Source organism: Bactrocera dorsalis, chromosome 2, assembly GCF_023373825.1.
Source record: "Bactrocera dorsalis isolate Fly_Bdor chromosome 2, ASM2337382v1, whole genome shotgun sequence".
NCBI lineage: Eukaryota > Metazoa > Arthropoda > Insecta > Diptera > Tephritidae > Bactrocera > Bactrocera dorsalis.
This window is the reverse complement of record NC_064304.1, coordinates 78,752,350-78,769,596: the sequence shown is the minus strand read 5'-3', so window position 1 is coordinate 78,769,596 and position 17,247 is coordinate 78,752,350. Positions and strand designations below refer to the sequence as shown.

At 32.8% G+C, this 17,247-nt stretch overlaps 3 protein-coding genes across 5 annotated transcripts in view; 1 reads left to right on the top strand and 2 right to left on the bottom strand.

The window, feature by feature from the left end:
- The window catches only part of LOC105228261 (probable cytochrome P450 313a4), an 11,498-nt gene extending 4,718 nt beyond the window's left edge, over positions 1–6,780 (top strand). Inside the window, exons 1-8 of one of the 3 annotated variants that reach the window (XM_049448797.1) lie at positions 1,862–2,074; positions 4,348–4,545; positions 4,620–4,805; positions 5,378–5,450; positions 5,554–5,680; positions 5,773–5,916; positions 5,999–6,425; positions 6,487–6,780. In XM_049448797.1, the coding sequence (XP_049304754.1) occupies positions 1,921–2,074; positions 4,348–4,545; positions 4,620–4,805; positions 5,378–5,450; positions 5,554–5,680; positions 5,773–5,916; positions 5,999–6,425; positions 6,487–6,650 (1,473 nt within the window). In that variant the 5' untranslated portion in view covers positions 1,862–1,920 and the 3' untranslated portion in view covers positions 6,651–6,780. Of the gene's footprint in view, positions 1–1,861; positions 2,075–3,390; positions 3,600–4,347; positions 4,546–4,619; positions 4,806–5,377; positions 5,451–5,553; positions 5,681–5,772; positions 5,917–5,998; positions 6,426–6,486 lie in introns of those variants that run through there. The other 2 variants (XM_011208022.4, XM_049448795.1) reach the window with 2 other exon arrangements.
- Positions 1–17,247, bottom strand: part of LOC105232980 (intraflagellar transport protein 88 homolog) — a 268,695-nt gene that overhangs the window by 56,907 nt on the left and 194,541 nt on the right. The window lies entirely within an intron of this gene.
- On the bottom strand, positions 14,045–16,032 carry LOC105228244 (glycine N-methyltransferase). Its single transcript, XM_011207983.4, has 4 exons — positions 15,780–16,032; positions 15,578–15,705; positions 15,259–15,515; positions 14,045–14,457 (listed from the first exon to the last, which is right to left on the bottom strand). The coding sequence occupies exons 1-4, from the start codon at positions 15,992–15,994 to the stop codon at positions 14,194–14,196; spliced, it is 864 nt and encodes a 287-aa protein (XP_011206285.1). The 5' UTR covers positions 15,995–16,032; the 3' UTR covers positions 14,045–14,193.

Below are 17,247 nucleotides of genomic sequence, written 5' to 3'. Positions count from 1 at the left end.
AATAAAAAATTATTATTTTTTTTAATTTTTAAGAAATTGGTGTTATTGTTATCGTGTCGGGCGAGGTCGAGCTATGAATTATTTTTCCTAGTAAACAAAAGGGTTTCTACTTAACATATAGGCATAAACATTTTCCCCGTCTTTCCCCCTCTTTAAAGAAGTGCGTTGAAAAAAGAAAAAAGTGGGTAAGTTGCATAAAATGAGTACTGCTTTATTTATTATTCCTATCTAATCCTAATTATTCTATACGGGTGGTATATAGATGGTATAAGGGGGCTCTATCGGAGCCGGTGTGAAAATTAGATAATGGGCGTGGCACCGCCCACTTTCTGGTGAAATTCCATATCTCGATTTCGACAAAATTTGGAACGTAACATTATTTTCATTTTCCTGTGTCACTCTGTGAAGCTGAGCGAAATCGAAGTTCAACCACGCCTACTTCCCATATAACACAACTTAAAATTCCATTTAATTCTTTCACTTTTCAGTACACAAATAAAGAATTAATTAATATAACGGAAAAAAATTTTGCGGTAATAATTCCCTTAAAGTAAGCCACGTTTTTACCAATAATTGTCTAAATGCAACCGAAACTGTTCAAGCCTCTAGGTACCGAATATGTGAACTCCAGTACCTATAGTTGACTTTTGAACGAAAATATCGTTCAATGTGTGAGATATGAAATTGAAATTCACCCAGAATCCTTTTCTGACAATAGTATTTCATTGTGTCAAAAATGGGTTGAATCGCGTCAAGACTTTCCTTAGCCCCCATATACCTATGTAATATAAAGATTTTAGAACTTCTAGGTCACTTCATGTTGGATATATTCGCCAATACTTGAGTCAAGTCTCAATGAAAATTGCAGAACATATTTTATTCATAACAGTGTATCTTTGCGCCTAAAATAGATGCAATTGCGCGAAAACGAGACCCCTCCAACACAACCCCCCACCTATATAACTAATACCAAGATTTTCGGACATCCACTTGACCTTGCTCCATATTATTGCTGATTGTATGTAAGATACCTAAATGAAACCGAGGGAACATTTTTGTATGTGGCATATTAGCAGTATGTGGGATGAGCAAAAATAGATAAAATCTGGTCGGCACCACCCCCTTCTCAAATATATTCAATATAAAATGTTCGGTTGGACCCGAACTTAGTCCTTCCTTACTTGTTTTATTTTAATATATTGCATTATTATATTTAATCATGCATTTTTATTAATTTTCATTCATAAAATCACTTTAAATAATTTTGTCCAGTTTTTGAGACCAAATACTCCTATGTGCGTCGGACGAAATCGTGCGACAAGGTTTGTCCGACATCCAACGTTATCATGCTTTGTTTGTGACGTCACATGAATTCGGCCCCTAACATTAAACGCATGTATGCTTTATTTGTTCTTGAAAGACAAATGACTATAAGTAAAAAGTTCCCTTTAGGTTATTTTATTATGATGTAATTCAAACGCCATTTGTACTAATTTTTTATTTTTAAGAATGTATTATATTATCTCACTCGGTTACAAGAGTGCTCATATGTGAGGTCAAAAGGTGAAATTGGGGGAAAATTAAATTTTACGACTCTTAACCTTTCTAAATTTTTTTAACATTAATCTGCTATTGCCATTGTATAAGATTGCGTAGGTTTGAAGTTCATATGCCAAGTAGGGTAATATGTTTATGTGAACTACTTTTATGCCTAACAATTTTTCTATAATCGTTGCCATATACATACAGTTTTTAGTTTTACATATGCACATACATAAGTGCATACATACTTTATCTCTAAAATTTGGACTTAAGGCGAATATTTTAGTAACTAAGTAATTGCATTTAGTTTTCATTCAGCTAGTCATAAGCACACACTGGAATATATCTGCGTAGTTTTGCTGTAGTGAAACTTTTAAAATGTCCATACTGAATTTTGTCTTCATTTCTTTTATAATTTCGTTTTGTGTGATCCTATGGTCTCGTAGGAAATATTATAAACTGATATTTGAATTGCCTGGTCGGATTGGATATCCCCTCCTGGGAAACGCTTTACAAATTAAACAAAGAGATGGTAATTGTCACTCGATCATATTTAAATTTATTAAAAAAAAATGAAAATTCCGTAAATGTCAAAATCAGCACAAAATAGAGCAATACAAAAATCGGAAAATTAACTCGGCTGAATTATAAATAAATATAACTAGCCTCATAATACGCGATATAGAAACCTGTCAAAATCTGTGATATTTTAATATAAATTAAATTGATTTTTTTACCATAATATGTATGAATTTGGATTTAGCGCTCTAAAATGCTCGAAATCTTATATCCCCAACATAATGACATTCGAAATTTGGTTGCCTTTTTCTCTATTAAGCCAATATATTTACATATGTACTACATATATTTGAGAGAAGCAGCAAAATGTAACAGTGAGACTAATTGCGCGAAAACGAGACCCCTCCAACACAACCCCCCACCTATATAACTAATACCAAGATTTTCGGACATCCACTTGACCTTGCTCCATATTATTGCTGATTGTATGTAAGATACCTAAATGAAACCGAGGGAACATTTTTGTATGTGGCATATTAGCAGTATGTGGGATGAGCAAAAATAGATAAAATCTGGTCGGCACCACCCCCTTCTCAAATATATTCAATATAAAATGTTCGGTTGGACCCGAACTTAGTCCTTCCTTACTTGTTTTATTTTAATATATTGCATTATTATATTTAATCATGCATTTTTATTAATTTTCATTCATAAAATCACTTTAAATAATTTTGTCCAGTTTTTGAGACCAAATACTCCTATGTGCGTCGGACGAAATCGTGCGACAAGGTTTGTCCGACATCCAACGTTATCATGCTTTGTTTGTGACGTCACATGAATTCGGCCCTAACATTAAACGCATGTATGCTTTATTTGTTCTTGAAAGACAAATGACTATAAGTAAAAAGTTCCCTTTAGGTTATTTTATTATGATGTAATTCAAACGCCATTTGTACTAATTTTTTATTTTTAAGAATGTATTATATTATCTCACTCGGTTACAAGAGTGCTCATATGTGAGGTCAAAAGGTGAAATTTGGGGAAAATTAAATTTTACGACTCTTAACCTTTCTAAATTTTTTTAACATTAATCTGCTATTGCCATTGTATAAGATGCGTAGGTTTGAAGTTCATATGCCAAGTAGGGTAATATGTTTATGTGAACTACTTTTATGCCTAACAATTTTTCTATAATCGTTGCCATATACATACAGTTTTAGTTTTACATATGCATATACATAAGTGCATACATACTTTATCTCTAAAATTTGGACTTAAGGCGAATATTTTAGTAACTAAGTAATTGCATTTAGTTTTCATTCAGCTAGTCATAAGCACACACTGGAATATATCTGCGTAGTTTTGCTGTAGTGAAACTTTTAAAATGTCCATACTGAATTTTGTCTTCATTTCTTTTATAATTTCGTTTTGTGTGATCCTATGGTCTCGTAGGAAATATTATAAACTGATATTTGAATTGCCTGGTCGGATTGGATATCCCCTCCTGGGAAACGCTTTACAAATTAAACAAAGAGATGGTAATTGTCACTCGATCATATTTAAATTTATTAAAAAAAAATGAAAATTCAGTAAATGTCAAAATCAGCACAAAATAGAGCAATACAAAAATCGGAAAATTAACTCGGCTGAATTATAAATAAATATAACTAGCCTCATAATACGCGATATAGAAACCTGTCAAAATCTGTGATATTTTAATATAAATTAAATTGATTTTTTAACCATAATATGTATGAATTTGGATTTAGCGCTCTAAAATGCTCGAAATCTTATATCCCCAACATAATGACATTCGAAATTTGGTTGCCTTTTTCTCTATTAAGCCAATATATTTACATATGTACTATATATATTTGAGAGAAGCAGCAAAATGTAACAGTGAGACTAATTGCATCTACGGACTATAATATAAATTAATAATATTATATACCAAATTTGAAGGTAATCCTTTCGGTTTTTTTCAAATAATACATTTTGAACTGCGACGCAACATCTTTTAGTATAAAGGTTTGTCAACATCTGAAAGTATGTACAAAGATTTGATGCTTGAAAATTGGGAGAGGATGAGATATTCGGTTATACCCGAATTTAGTTATGACTATACATTTTACTGGTACTTTACTTTCTTGTTATTGTTGTTTACTTTATTATTATTATTATTATAATACTATATATATTTTCTTCTTATTAATTTGATAATAACTATGTATTTACTTATATATAACAGAATTGCTATAATTAGTTCTAATGTAATTTTCGTTTCAGAAATATTAAATTCAATGAAAGAGAAGGAGGCAGAATATGGCGGTCTGTTCTTATCTTGGATCGGTCCATTTCCCATAGCAGTCGTGAGCGAGCCTCAAATAGCTAAGGACATATTAACTTCGCCAAATTGTGTCAATAAGAGTTTTGTGTATAAGGGAGTAGAGGATGCAACTGGACCAGGCTTGTTTACGATAAACGGTAATACGTATTAATTTCTAAATATTGACTTGGTTGATTTGAATTTCAATACTTTTATAATTATATAAACAAAGAGCCTGAGTGGAGTTATCATAGAAAATTATTGAATCCAGCTTTTGGGCATAAAATTTTGCTTAATTTTATACCAATCTTTAATAAAGAAGTTGATCACTTAATGGAAGTTTTTAAAACTATAACAGATGTAGATGGAGTGGATTTGGTACCGATACTGCAAAAATTTACTTTAAAAATCGCCACCCGTAAGTATTTATTTTAGTTTACATTTATTCAAGTATTTCGCAAACAAAGTCGTAATATTGAAGCGACAAAAAAGTGTCAGTAAATGAATATACAATATATTTCTTTAAAAAGAAGCGATACTAATCACATAAAAATTATTATTTATTAATTTAGTCCTTTATATTTTATTTGGACTATTTTTAAATATAACATCAATTTATAATGGAAAACGATAAAATAACTCATTTTGCAGAGGCCAAAAGCGTTGTGGATATGGGCGTATTTGTGCTCATAATTCACTATGCGTACCAATGAGTTTTTAAGATTTGCTCTCGTTAACTTTTAAAATTTTGCTAGAATTTTACATTACAAAACTAAGATAACATAAAACAAAACTACAGATATATTTATAATGTAAGTTTTATTTTGAAAATTAAGTATTAAGCATTAATTTTATTACTAAGTAGACGATAGTTGATCAAACAAAAAACAAGAGATTATTCAATATTTTATGAATAAATTCGTTATCAGAATAACAAAAAAAAAAATGTTTGTAAAATAAATAAAATCTTAGAGTTTAATTATTTTTCAGAAACAACAATGGGTCAAAATTTAAAACACCATGGCTCAGCTGTGGATGAGTCTTTATTGCAATCTTTTCCATAGTAAGTATGAACAACATAAGTAATAATAACAGAACCAATATATGTATGTATGGTATATGATCATATGTACCTATATTATTACGTTATTTGTATGGTTTTTAAGCGTTCAAGAGACGATTACCGAAATGGGTACATTGTCGTGGTTAAGCATGAAAGCGATGATTTGGATTTTAGGAGACTATGAGCAATATAAAAGGTCTAAAACGGCTATTCGCAAATTCATAGGCAATGTAAGTCCATCGACTCAAACGAAGTACATGCGTACCATTTATAAAATTGCATATACAATACAGTAATAAATGATGCGATGTTTTTAATTTAGCTAATTACGGCACGCACGAAAACTTTGCCGGATCAGTTGAAGCTTGATGGCAATATTTTTATAAATCGAGCTATCGAATTACTTCAGCAAGGAAGATTTTCACGTAAAAATGTTGAAGATGAATCAATTGTCATAGTTTTCGGGGTATGGTTGACATAAAAGTTATTTCTGATTTTACATAGGTTGAACAATATATTCTTAAAATATATTGTTTGTTAATCTGCAGGCGTTTGAAACGACAGCAACCACTTTAAAGCACATTTTAATTCTGTTGGCAATGCACCCTCAATGCCAGGAGCGAGCTTTTGAAGAAGTCTCTTCATTGTGGCCTGAAAGCGGGTCTTTCGAAATGAATTATTCGGACATACAAAAACTTTCCTATGTTAGCATGGTGATTGACGAAACGATGCGAGTAATGGCTACTGTTCCAGTAGTGGGAAGACAGCTACTTTCAGACACGAAACTAAGCAATGGCGTCGTTCTGCCAAAGGGGATTCAAGTTCTAATAGATATATTTAATATGCAACGCAGAGAAGATATTTGGGGAACGGAAGCTCACCTCTTTAATCCCGAAAACTTCTTGCCATCAAATATAGACAGCAAACATTCCTATGCATATATACCCTTTACGAAAGGTATACGAAATTGTATTGGTAAGAACTTCAATAGATTCCTTATTAATTGAATGGATGTAATTAAAATGCTTATTTTTAGGGTCTAAATATGCACTGCTGTCGCTAAAAATTGCCGTATCTAAACTTGTAAGAAATTTCAGATTCACTACCGACTTTCAGTACAATAATTTACATTTTGTCGAAAACATAACAATAAAACTTAAGCAGACGCCACTGATCAGAATTCATAAACGACAGATGTAATTCGCTTACGTAATCTAAATATGTACAAGTATAGACGTGTAATAATATAATTAATATATATGTACACTATAAAAATATATACATAAAAATAATATTTGAGTTAAAATAAATCCTAAATAAGTTCTGTTGAATCAAATTTCTATAAATATTGTTATTCTATTTAAAATAATTTAAGAATATTGATAGACCTCAAAAATGCAAGAGTCGAGCCATCGCAATGCTATATGAAACTAATTGACAAATTTCGACGCTTTTGTTGTTTTTGGAACTGTCATAAACATTTCCAAATAATTTTGTTGTGTGTTAAAAATCCGAGTCCGTTACTGCTTATATTGACTCAACTGTGATAGGAATGGACGACGCACATCATCGAATTAAATGGTTATTTTTATATACTCGCAATTCATTGCACAGAGTGTAGTCGTTTTGTTCAACTAACGGTTGTTTGTAACTGCTAAAATTAATCAAGTTAGATAAAGAGTAACTTATTTCATAATTATCGGGATAACAATAGAAAAACTTAGATATCTTGATGAAACTTGGTGCGCGTGTTTATTGGCATTCTAAAGATGTTAGTTCTGCAGTTGCCAAAAATGGACCATAATGGCACCAGACTAAATACATACACATCTTACAAACTACAAGAGAAATATCAAACAAACTTTTGGGAAATGGTTATGCAGCATCGCTCTCGCTTAGGTGGAGTTGCATATTTCAGCAACTCCTTGAACAGTTTGATTTAAAAAACGGGTATAATGCAATCTTTATGGTCCACTTAGAAAATGGGCGAAAGTGTACTACTTCCCACATTACTTAAGACCTCAGTGCATATGATATGTTCGCATATATGTACTACATACATATGTACATAATATCTTCAAACATTTTGTTGGCTCTATTCCGTATCCAGTCCGATTAGTTTTATAAATAAATACATTCATGGCAAATACAAAATGATTTTTTATGTTTATTTATTGGGGGTATAGTAGTTAAATAAATTGTTGAAAAGACACGTAAAACAAAGGTCCTGTACGATGACCACGATTGCGGCGGCAAATTTTTTTTCTAAAACAAAAATTTCAAAAGGATTATTAATCTGTAGAAAATCGCTATCGTGCTACGGAAGCTTTTTTTGGTTTTTGGAGGATTAACAAAATGGCACCATTCTCAGAAGACGCGTTTAAAGAGTGGAGTCGCTACGTTCCGACCGTAATAATTTGAATTTCGATTTAAAAGTTTTAGAAAATGTTTATTACAGCGTATACTATATCTATTTCTCGAAAATTTCACACTGAGACGATCCCTTAAGTGAATGTGCTGCATAAAACCTATTCAATATATAAAATTTCATTCCTTTGGTTGAATTAATGCCCCATACATATACCATACTTGAAGAGCTTGAGAAGCTGGCCGAAAGGGGTATAGCCCGAAAATTATTCGAAAGAATGCGGCGATTAACGTAAGGTTTCAAGACCGAAACATTCTTTTGTAGGCCCCAAAAAGGTGATCTAGCGGCTGATGGTTAGAGCATACTAAAGTTATGGAGGAAACATCTCTCCAGCCTTCGAAAAGATTGGATCTTATCAGTGTGACTTTAGACCTGGAAAATCTACTATCGACCAGATTTTGACTATGCCTCAAATCACGGAAAAAACCTGTGAAAGGAAGATTGACACAAACCACCTCTACGACTATTTTAAAGCCACCTTCGACAGCACGTAAAGGAACTGCCTCTACCTAATATGGCTGTGTAAGCTGACGCTGAGCAACACCAAAAGCTCTGTCAGGATAGGAAAGGACGCATCCGAGTCGTTTGATACTAAAAGAGGCTTCAGACAAGAGGAACTCCCCCATCTTGTAACTTCTTCAACCTATTGCTGGAGAAAGTATTATGAGATGCAGAGCTAAATAGAGATTATATGATTGGACAAGGAAGTGAACGACGACAAGACGAAATATATCCAGTCATTAAGCAAGCAGTCATCACATTCGGGACTTGGCTTGCACGTCACTGTTGACAGTCATAATTTCGTCTGGCTTGGAATCCAATGCAGAATCACTCTTGTCAACAGGTTCTACTTTGGACTCCCAATCCAACGAACCCCTTCTCCCAACGAACATATACAGCTATATTGACATACATACATAGGTCATATTGTCCAGGTGGAAGAGAACACTCTAGCCTTGAAGGTTTTCGATTCAGAGGAAGACCTCCACTCCGTTGGAGAGATTAGGTGAAGAAGGATCTCAAATTGACACCAAGTAGCAAAAAGAAAAAACGATTGGCGCGTTATTGTTAGAAGTGGCTACGCCAGTAAAGAACGAGAAGAATACATTTAACATATAATCCAAAGTAAAAAAAAAAAAACAAAAAAGAAATGTGGTATCGTGGGACACCATGTAGGAACAAAGTTCCTTCGGCTAATATAGAATCGATACAATTTGCAAAAAAAAAAAAAATTGTGCTTAATTTTTTGATTATGATTTTTCTCTCAAATTTTGCTGATTAGTTTTTATTTAAGTACAGATAAGTATTAAGAAAATTTAGTATTTTAAGAAATAATGAATTACGTAAAATAAAAAAAAAAAATTGTATTTCAAATTATTAACTAAAATAACAAAATAATAGTCAAGTTTGGTAAAGCCAAATGTGCATGCCTATAACTTGCCCAAGTAACTAAAAGAATTTCACATTTCCGAGTTCTCTACAATCGACTTGGAAGTTTTGGGTATAGGTGGTGTTTACACGCATTTCTTTGATTTAGCCGAGGCTTACTTTCGCTGCAGTTTCTTACCCCGTTGATGGGTTTCTTTTTGCAAAGGTGTGTTATTAAACATATAATGTCTCCATATAGTCTAGGTCTTCGAAACTTCTACTTTGACCCCAGCTTATTCCTCCCGTTCCGAGTGTAGCCTTATCTATTACTATATCCAATACGATGTTAAGGGGGGGGGGGGGTCTAGAGTCAGAAATTTTAAGTAAAAAATGTAAATTAATATTTTTAATATAAATTTTTTATTATTTTAACATTACAAGAATACATAACAAAATCTGAAAATAGGTACCAGGGTCTAAATATACGGTTTCCTGGGGGCTTGAACAGTTTTGAATGGATTTAAACAATTCTTGGTCATAAGGTGGCATACACTAAAGATATTAATTGTGCAAAGTTGTATCCAGTTATATTTATAGATACTTGATTTGTGTACTGGAAACTGAACGAGTCAAGTGGAATTTAAAATTATGCTACAGTGGAGTCTGTATATAGTGAACCCCCGGTGTAATGAACACCTCGATATAGTGAACGCCTAGAAATTTACATTGAGTACTCTAAATAGTGAACTATCGAAAACTCGAAATAGTGAACAGAGTTTTAAACGCAACGGCAAGCATAAACTTTCATCGGATATCCAGGCAACTGATCCCTTTAAGCATAAACTCAGAAACATTATTTACGAATTGAAGCTTTGTGAGGACCAAGTATATAACGCAGACGAGACCGGCTTGTTTTGGAAAATGCTTTCTGATAGAACGTATGTCAGTCAAACAGAAAAACCAGCTCCGGGAAGAAAAGCAGAAAAGGCCAGAATTACTTTTCTTGCATGTACAAATGCAACTGGTCAGCATAAAGTCAAACCGTTAATAATTGGGCATGCCAAGAAGCCGCGCTCTTTTAAGGCTTATGACATCCTGGTAGACTATCGGAACTCTAAGAATGCATGGATGACTGCCAACATTTTCAGAGAATGGTTTCACCATTGCTTCGTCCCTCAGGTACATTTATAATGCAACTCCTGACATTTTTGCAGAGTATTTATTCGTTTTTAATTGATATTAGGTTCATAAGTATTTACTACAGAAAGGATTACCAGCCAAAGCTATCCTTTTGCTTGATAACGCCCCTTGCCATCCTCCAGAAGATGAACTTAAAACTGCTGATGGATCCATATTCGTGATTTATATGCCTCCAAATGTAACGCCTTTAATTCAGCCTATGGATCAAAATGTGATTCGCTTAACTAAGCTGTATTACAAAAAGCATCTCCAGCTTTTAGCTGTAGGAAAGGATGACATCACACAATTTCTAAAACATTTAACTTTAAAGGATGCTGTATCATTTTTAATGCTTGCTTGGAATCAGCTGCAGGCAAATGTAATAGTAAAAATGTTGGAAGCCTTTATTAAAATGCTTAAATACTACAGAAGCAAATGAAAGCGAGGATGAATACGATGATATTCCTTTGAGCTTACTTCGTCAAAAAATATTGCAGGAAAAATGGAAAGAAGTTCATGATATACATGGTCTGCTGCAAGTTGTATTACCGGAGGTAATTTTATTCACCCTCTTGACAAGCACCTGTTAATTAAGTTTTTATGTGAACATTATTTGTTTTAGGATATCTACACTGAATAAGATATTGAGAAGTGGAATTCAATCCAAGTTGACGAAGAAATTGATTTAGATAATTATGCCATGGATACTGAAGAATCTGGTGATGACAGCCAAGGCGAAGGACAGATCGGAAATTCAATAAAAGCTACTGAAGCCATTAAAAGCTTCGATATAGCTATTGCATGGGCTGAAGCTAACACCACTGACTATGCTGGCATACTAGTACTGAAAAGTCTACGCGAAAAAGCGGTCCAAAAGTCAATTTCCGATATCAAAAAGCAAACATCTATTCGTAAATTCTTTCAATAATATGTATGTATTTTTCAAAAAATTACTTTATACATATAGCCTGTTTTGTTTACATAAACAAACATGAATTGAAAGCTAATAATCCAAGTTAAAAAAAAATGTTAACCTTAATATAGTGAAGATCCTCGATACTGCGAACAGGCCTTGCAGAAATTAGTTCACTATATCCAGACTCCACTGTATATGGGAAGTAGGCATGGTTGTTGTCCGATTTTGACCATTTTCAATATGTTACATAAGAATGTAAGAAGAATGCCACGTACTAAAAGTAGGAGTTCTTATAAGATTTATACTCGGCAAATTTGGTTGTTGTAGCTTAAGTGGTTTAAGAGCTATGTACATTATTAGACGGCGGGGTCACGCCCACTTTTTCAAAAGATTGTGCCCACAGGTGCCCTTAGCTACTGCCATTCCTTGTGCTTACAGCTTCATATCTTAATTGAGCGCTTAGTTATGGAACTTTATATATTTTCGGTTAGTGGCGATCTGTCTTCGGACAGACAGTCAACCGAAATTCAACTTTTCTCTTCGTCCAGATCATTTATATACATATATATAACCCTATATCTGTCTCGCTTAGTTTTAGTTGATACGTACAACCGTTAGGTGAACAAAACTATAATACTCTGTAGTAACTGGTTGCAAGAATATAAAACGTTCCAGCTGATAATGTGGGGTCTCAAAAGATTGGGACGTGCCCATACAAATGATTTTAATCCCCCCAACAATCTGAAACTACCACATTTATAACTGTTCAGTGTTTGTTTTTTAATAATAAAAACTTCAATTTTGGGATATGTTTAGTTCTGGACCTAGACAAGTCTATAAAGAAGACTCTCTACAATCATCGAGCTCTTTTTCTTACAAAGTACGTTAACCCACATCAGAGTAGACCGTCCTCAGCAAAATCCCTATCTCCTCCAAGCCTGCCGTAAGAAACTTCGTTCCAATATGTATTGTTTTCAATTAATTATACTTTTTAAGGAAAACGAATTGAAAGAATATGGCAACACAATGACACATTCAAAGCTCTAAAGCTTATTCACAAAAGCGCAACGTAAACTTTTTCAATGGTGAACAAATGTGCAGGGGAGCGAACACTTAGTTAGAGCCCGCCTAAAAGTATGCAATTAATACTTTTTTCTTACGGTTTTACTCTCACTTTTTTCAGTTAGGTCTCGCAGCAAAATCCCTATCTTCTCCAAGCCTGCCATAAGGAACTTCGCTCCAAAAACATTAACTTCCGCTCGTTGACTCCTTTCTCAGGTGTACTTCTTATATCAACGTTGTTTGAAACCACCTACAAGTCGAATTAGGATTACTTAATAGGAAACTAAGATCATTTATGAAGATTTTTATCTTGATTAGCGCCGAATAATAATCTACGTAAATTTCGAGAAGATATCCTGTCAAATTGGAAACTTTTTTAATAATTCGAGTTTGATCGAATCAGATATAGCCGATCTGAATTATTTATTTAAAGGCTATAGCGCTGTTTGAGGCAATAAAGAAATAGTGCAAAATTTCGTGATGACACATATCTTATCAAATAGAGAAGTTTTCCATACAAGGACTTAAGTTTGATCGGTCAGCTACTATGTATAGCTAGGTATAGGGTATACCTGTTTGTAAATTTATTTTTTTTCCCCAACTTGTTACACATGGTATAAAAGCATAAAAATATGGTCAATGGACATACCTAAAAAATTACGCAAATTAATACATATAATCAATACAGACTTTCCTAGCACCAATAAATTAATCTCCGCCAAAATGCTGAAAATGTAGCCTCGCACAGCACTAATGTTCATGTTGAATATGGTGAATTGTGTACGTAAAACAAAGCGCGGCATAGAACGTGACCTACAGGTTATAAGGCCTAACTATAATGTGCATAAGCTAGCTTAAGCCAGCGTAAGCAACTGTCCGAATACACACAAATTGTATGTTGCGACTTTAATGTATTTTACATCAAGTTTCGTTAAGTTTTTTCAAACGTCATTTGCATAAGGAAAATGCGAAACTGGTCGCATCTTCCGTACGGAATCAGCTGTTTTCGCTTTTTGTCAACAGATACATCATTTTGAATTTGGAGATGGAGGACGATGAAGGCTTTATACAAAATTTAATCAAAAATATTGAAGAAAAGAAATGCTTTTACGACAAACAAGATGCCTTTTATTTAAATCGCGCGTATATATCGTACAAAAAAACCATCCTAATTCCTTTTGCTGTTAATTTCCCTCACTGAACATGACCGAACTCTTTTTTTTAATTTCACTAATTTTTGTTAATATGCATATTTAGTCTAAAACAGAAGTACGCATTTTAATTGTTTTTAAATGTTTTAATTTTCTAGTCATTTTTGCAAAATCCAGATGAAATATAAAATCAAAACACGAATTGCTTATTAACCATTTTCTCTTCTGCATGTAAGTACATTATAGTCATTCAAAAGTCTACTCTCCGTTCCTTATGCATTTGACACGCTTTTCGTTAATTTTTTGACAGTAACATACGGCTGCATATGCATATTATAGTTGGGCCTATAGGTTTATAAGATACCATATATTGTTATAATCGAATAACGAATGGTGAATTCATGTCCAATATTGTGAATCTAAAGTTTTACCACCACCTGAAAATATCGTACTAAACCCTTTCTTACTTTTTGCCTAGAAATAAAACTAATTTTCGTCTTTGTTACAAAACTGCAGTAAAATATGTTTACAAATACATTGTACCTAATAAAATTAATATTTAAGGTGGTAATAGATAACACATACACACGGCGATGTAAAGTTATATAATTTAAAAGCATTTAAGAAACATTAACTCATTCATTGTTTCTCAATAAGATGTATATAAAAGGCGGGTTTCTTCTCAACTTGTATTTCTTTGAAATCGCCATATAGTTTATGTTTCGATTTCTCTCCAAAAATTTCTTTAAGTATTTTGGTAAAATTCTGGAGAGCGTGTGGGTAATACGAAAGCCGAAATTCGCTGCTCAAATTATTTCCTTCAATCAGGTAGTCCATGGTAACCATTGCAGGTTTTCCGCAATACAAAAGTACAGAGGTTTTAATGTCAGCAGTGTGACTTGTCTGAAATAAAATTAAACAATTAATAAGTAAACGATTATTTGAAATACTGGAGTATACATAGAAAGGAAATGAAAACCTATATTAAAGTAAGGTAAAATGTATGCCCGAGTTTATCACTACTAATGAAAGCAATAGAATATAATAATAACAAAATTAAAACAAAACCACAAAATAAAATATTTTTGTCAGGTCATTTCATATTATCATCTCGATGTTAAAACATTTAAATAAGTATTTATTTGCATTGCTGTTATCTCTCCCAACATTTTCTGCGTTGTCAACTCCGATAATAAAAAACACTAACAAGATATTTGAAAATAATTTAAAAAATAACATTCACCATTACATACATAATTCTTAGTAAATATTATAATTAGCTCGTATTTCTTGGAATCTACAGTGTTTGCGTTATCATAAATAATTAAGCCAGAGTTCACATTATTAATTACCGACGTGATATATAAATTAATAAACAGATTATTATTAAGCCAATATTAGATCGTGTAAATACTACATTAAGATTCTTCGAATTATGAATAACTTGGAAAAGAAATGCTTTGCAAATTAGTTCTTATTAATAAATGAGCATTAAATTGAATTTTGTATTCGACACCTCGCTCTACGAAGTATAAAAAAACTCAATAATCTGTTGGTGATATATATATGTAAATATTGATAAAGTGTTTTACTTTCAAGAAAGGAAGGACATTAAAATTTCTTAATTGATATACTATATTATAGTTTTGATAAAATATCTTGAAAGTCCGAAAAACACTCGTATATGTATACATAAGTACTCACATTGTAGTATATACTTTTCGCGGGTGTGTCTCCCGTTTCTAATATATCATCGTAGTTTCTGTGGTCAATAAATAATATTCCACCAGTCTTAAGACACATTTGAAAATTTTGAATAGCTTGTTTGTGGTTGAGCTGCGCTCCACTATCATCCATAAGATGGGCAAACGAATTTCCCAAGCAAATCACAGCGTCAAATCCCTCGCCAACAATTGGTTTAATATCGTCGTACAAGGTCAGCCAATTAGCTTCCTCAATTACTATTGGAAAAATATTTAATATTCTATTCTTTCTAGTTTATTTGTGGATTGAAGCAACTTACTCCAACGATCGAAAGCTGGCTCCTTACGTCGGTTCCAGCGCTCTTTCAATGCATATTTCAACATTTTGTCGGACGCATCCACTGAAACCACCTCGTAGCCTTCCTCCAGCAACATAATTGAGTCAACACTGGATATCGGTGAGAGCATCAGTTTTATGATTTTTTTTTGTAAATGCATAAACAAGTAAGCTGATGAACTTACCCCGTTCCACACGCTACATCGAGGATACGCCTGCAACCTTTTGATCGAAGTAATTCAATTAAGAAATTTTTATAATTTTCTGTACGTGAATTTTTGTCCCCAATAAATATTTCCCAAACTTTAGCAGCTTTGCCGTCGGCGTATTGATCTCGTACACCTTCCGCGGATATACCCGCAGAACGGGCAATGAAAACACTATCAGCAGAGGTAGGCATCTTGTTAGTTGAATTTCAGAAATTGAACTGAATTCAAATTCGGCAAATCATTTAAAATTTACCTAAACGAAAACACAATCTATTAATTAATAAATGCGTATACCCAGTAATACGTTAAAGAACAATTCATTATTTCTCTAACGAATAAGGAACAACAACCTACGTCATTTCCTCTGAGTGATAATTAGTTGTAAATATGTAAATATTTTATGTACACATACATACTCATATGTACATATTATAATAGCTGTGTATATTTATATTTTATTTGATCCTTTTTGGTATAGTTTTTCACATTCGTGAACCAACTACAAAATTAAGTTCATTAGCTGGGTTCCTGGCTTTCTCAAGGGTCACATATATCTTTCCATCCTTCTTAATAACTTAACAATGAGAATTAGCCGGTTTCTGTTCTCAACAGAAATAGAAACAATATTTCTTTAAAATACTCTTATCATTTCAACTCTCCTCTATATTCGGTTGCTACCAAAATATTGGTCAACATTCTTCTTAATTCAATTTTCTGCTGGGCTAATTGTCCAGTAAAATTTTATGCGAATCACAACGCTTTAAAATATTTACTTGTATAATGCATATGTATGTACTCGTATGTATGTATATGTACACTTATAGTTTTCGTTATCAAATAAAACTAATTAATACGTGTGTAATAATATTTATTTATACGTGATCATCTATTATCTTCAATTTGTTATGAGCCGTGACCTTCACTAAGTGAATTTTTATTTAAAGAAAAACGTGTTGAAAATGTACAGTATTGGGACAATAAAAATTCGCTATTTTTCGCATAATTTTTTGAGTTCAAGTAAGTAAGTAATTCATAAGTATTGGAAATAGAGATTATAAAGGACAATTAAAAACAAGTAAGAAAGAGCTAAGTTCGGGTGCAACCGAACATTTTATACTCTTGCAACTTGCATTAATCAAAGCCAGGGAAATACCTTACGATGTAAAACGTAATAACTGTAAACTAAAAAGCAATACTTTTCATAATTTTTAAGGTACAAAAATAAAAGCTCTATTAACAAGCTTTATTCAAAAACTAAACTTTCTTGGATTTGAACAATTTTCTGTCATCTAAAGTTCATCTGTCATCTACTTGTGCAAAGTTTAATCCCAATGTATTAATTGCTTTTTGATTTGTGTACTGGAAACTGAACGAATCAAGTGGAGTTTAAAATTGTGCTATATGGGAAGTAAGCGTGGTCGTTGTCCGATACCGCTCATTTTTC

Bases quoted from the DNA above. Each gene is read 5' to 3' on its own strand.
- LOC105228244 (XM_011207983.4), bottom strand. From the start codon at position 15,994: ATGCCTACCTCTGCTGATAGTGTTTTCATTGCCCGTTCTGCGGGTATA. The intron at 15,706-15,779 runs GTAAGTTCATCA...ACCGATATCCAG, and splicing joins GATGTAGCGTGTGGAACGGG to TGTTGACTCAATTATGTTGC. The intron at 14,458-15,258 runs GTGAGTACTTAT...ATTTTATTTCAG, and splicing joins CGAAAAGTATATACTACAAT to ACAAGTCACACTGCTGACAT.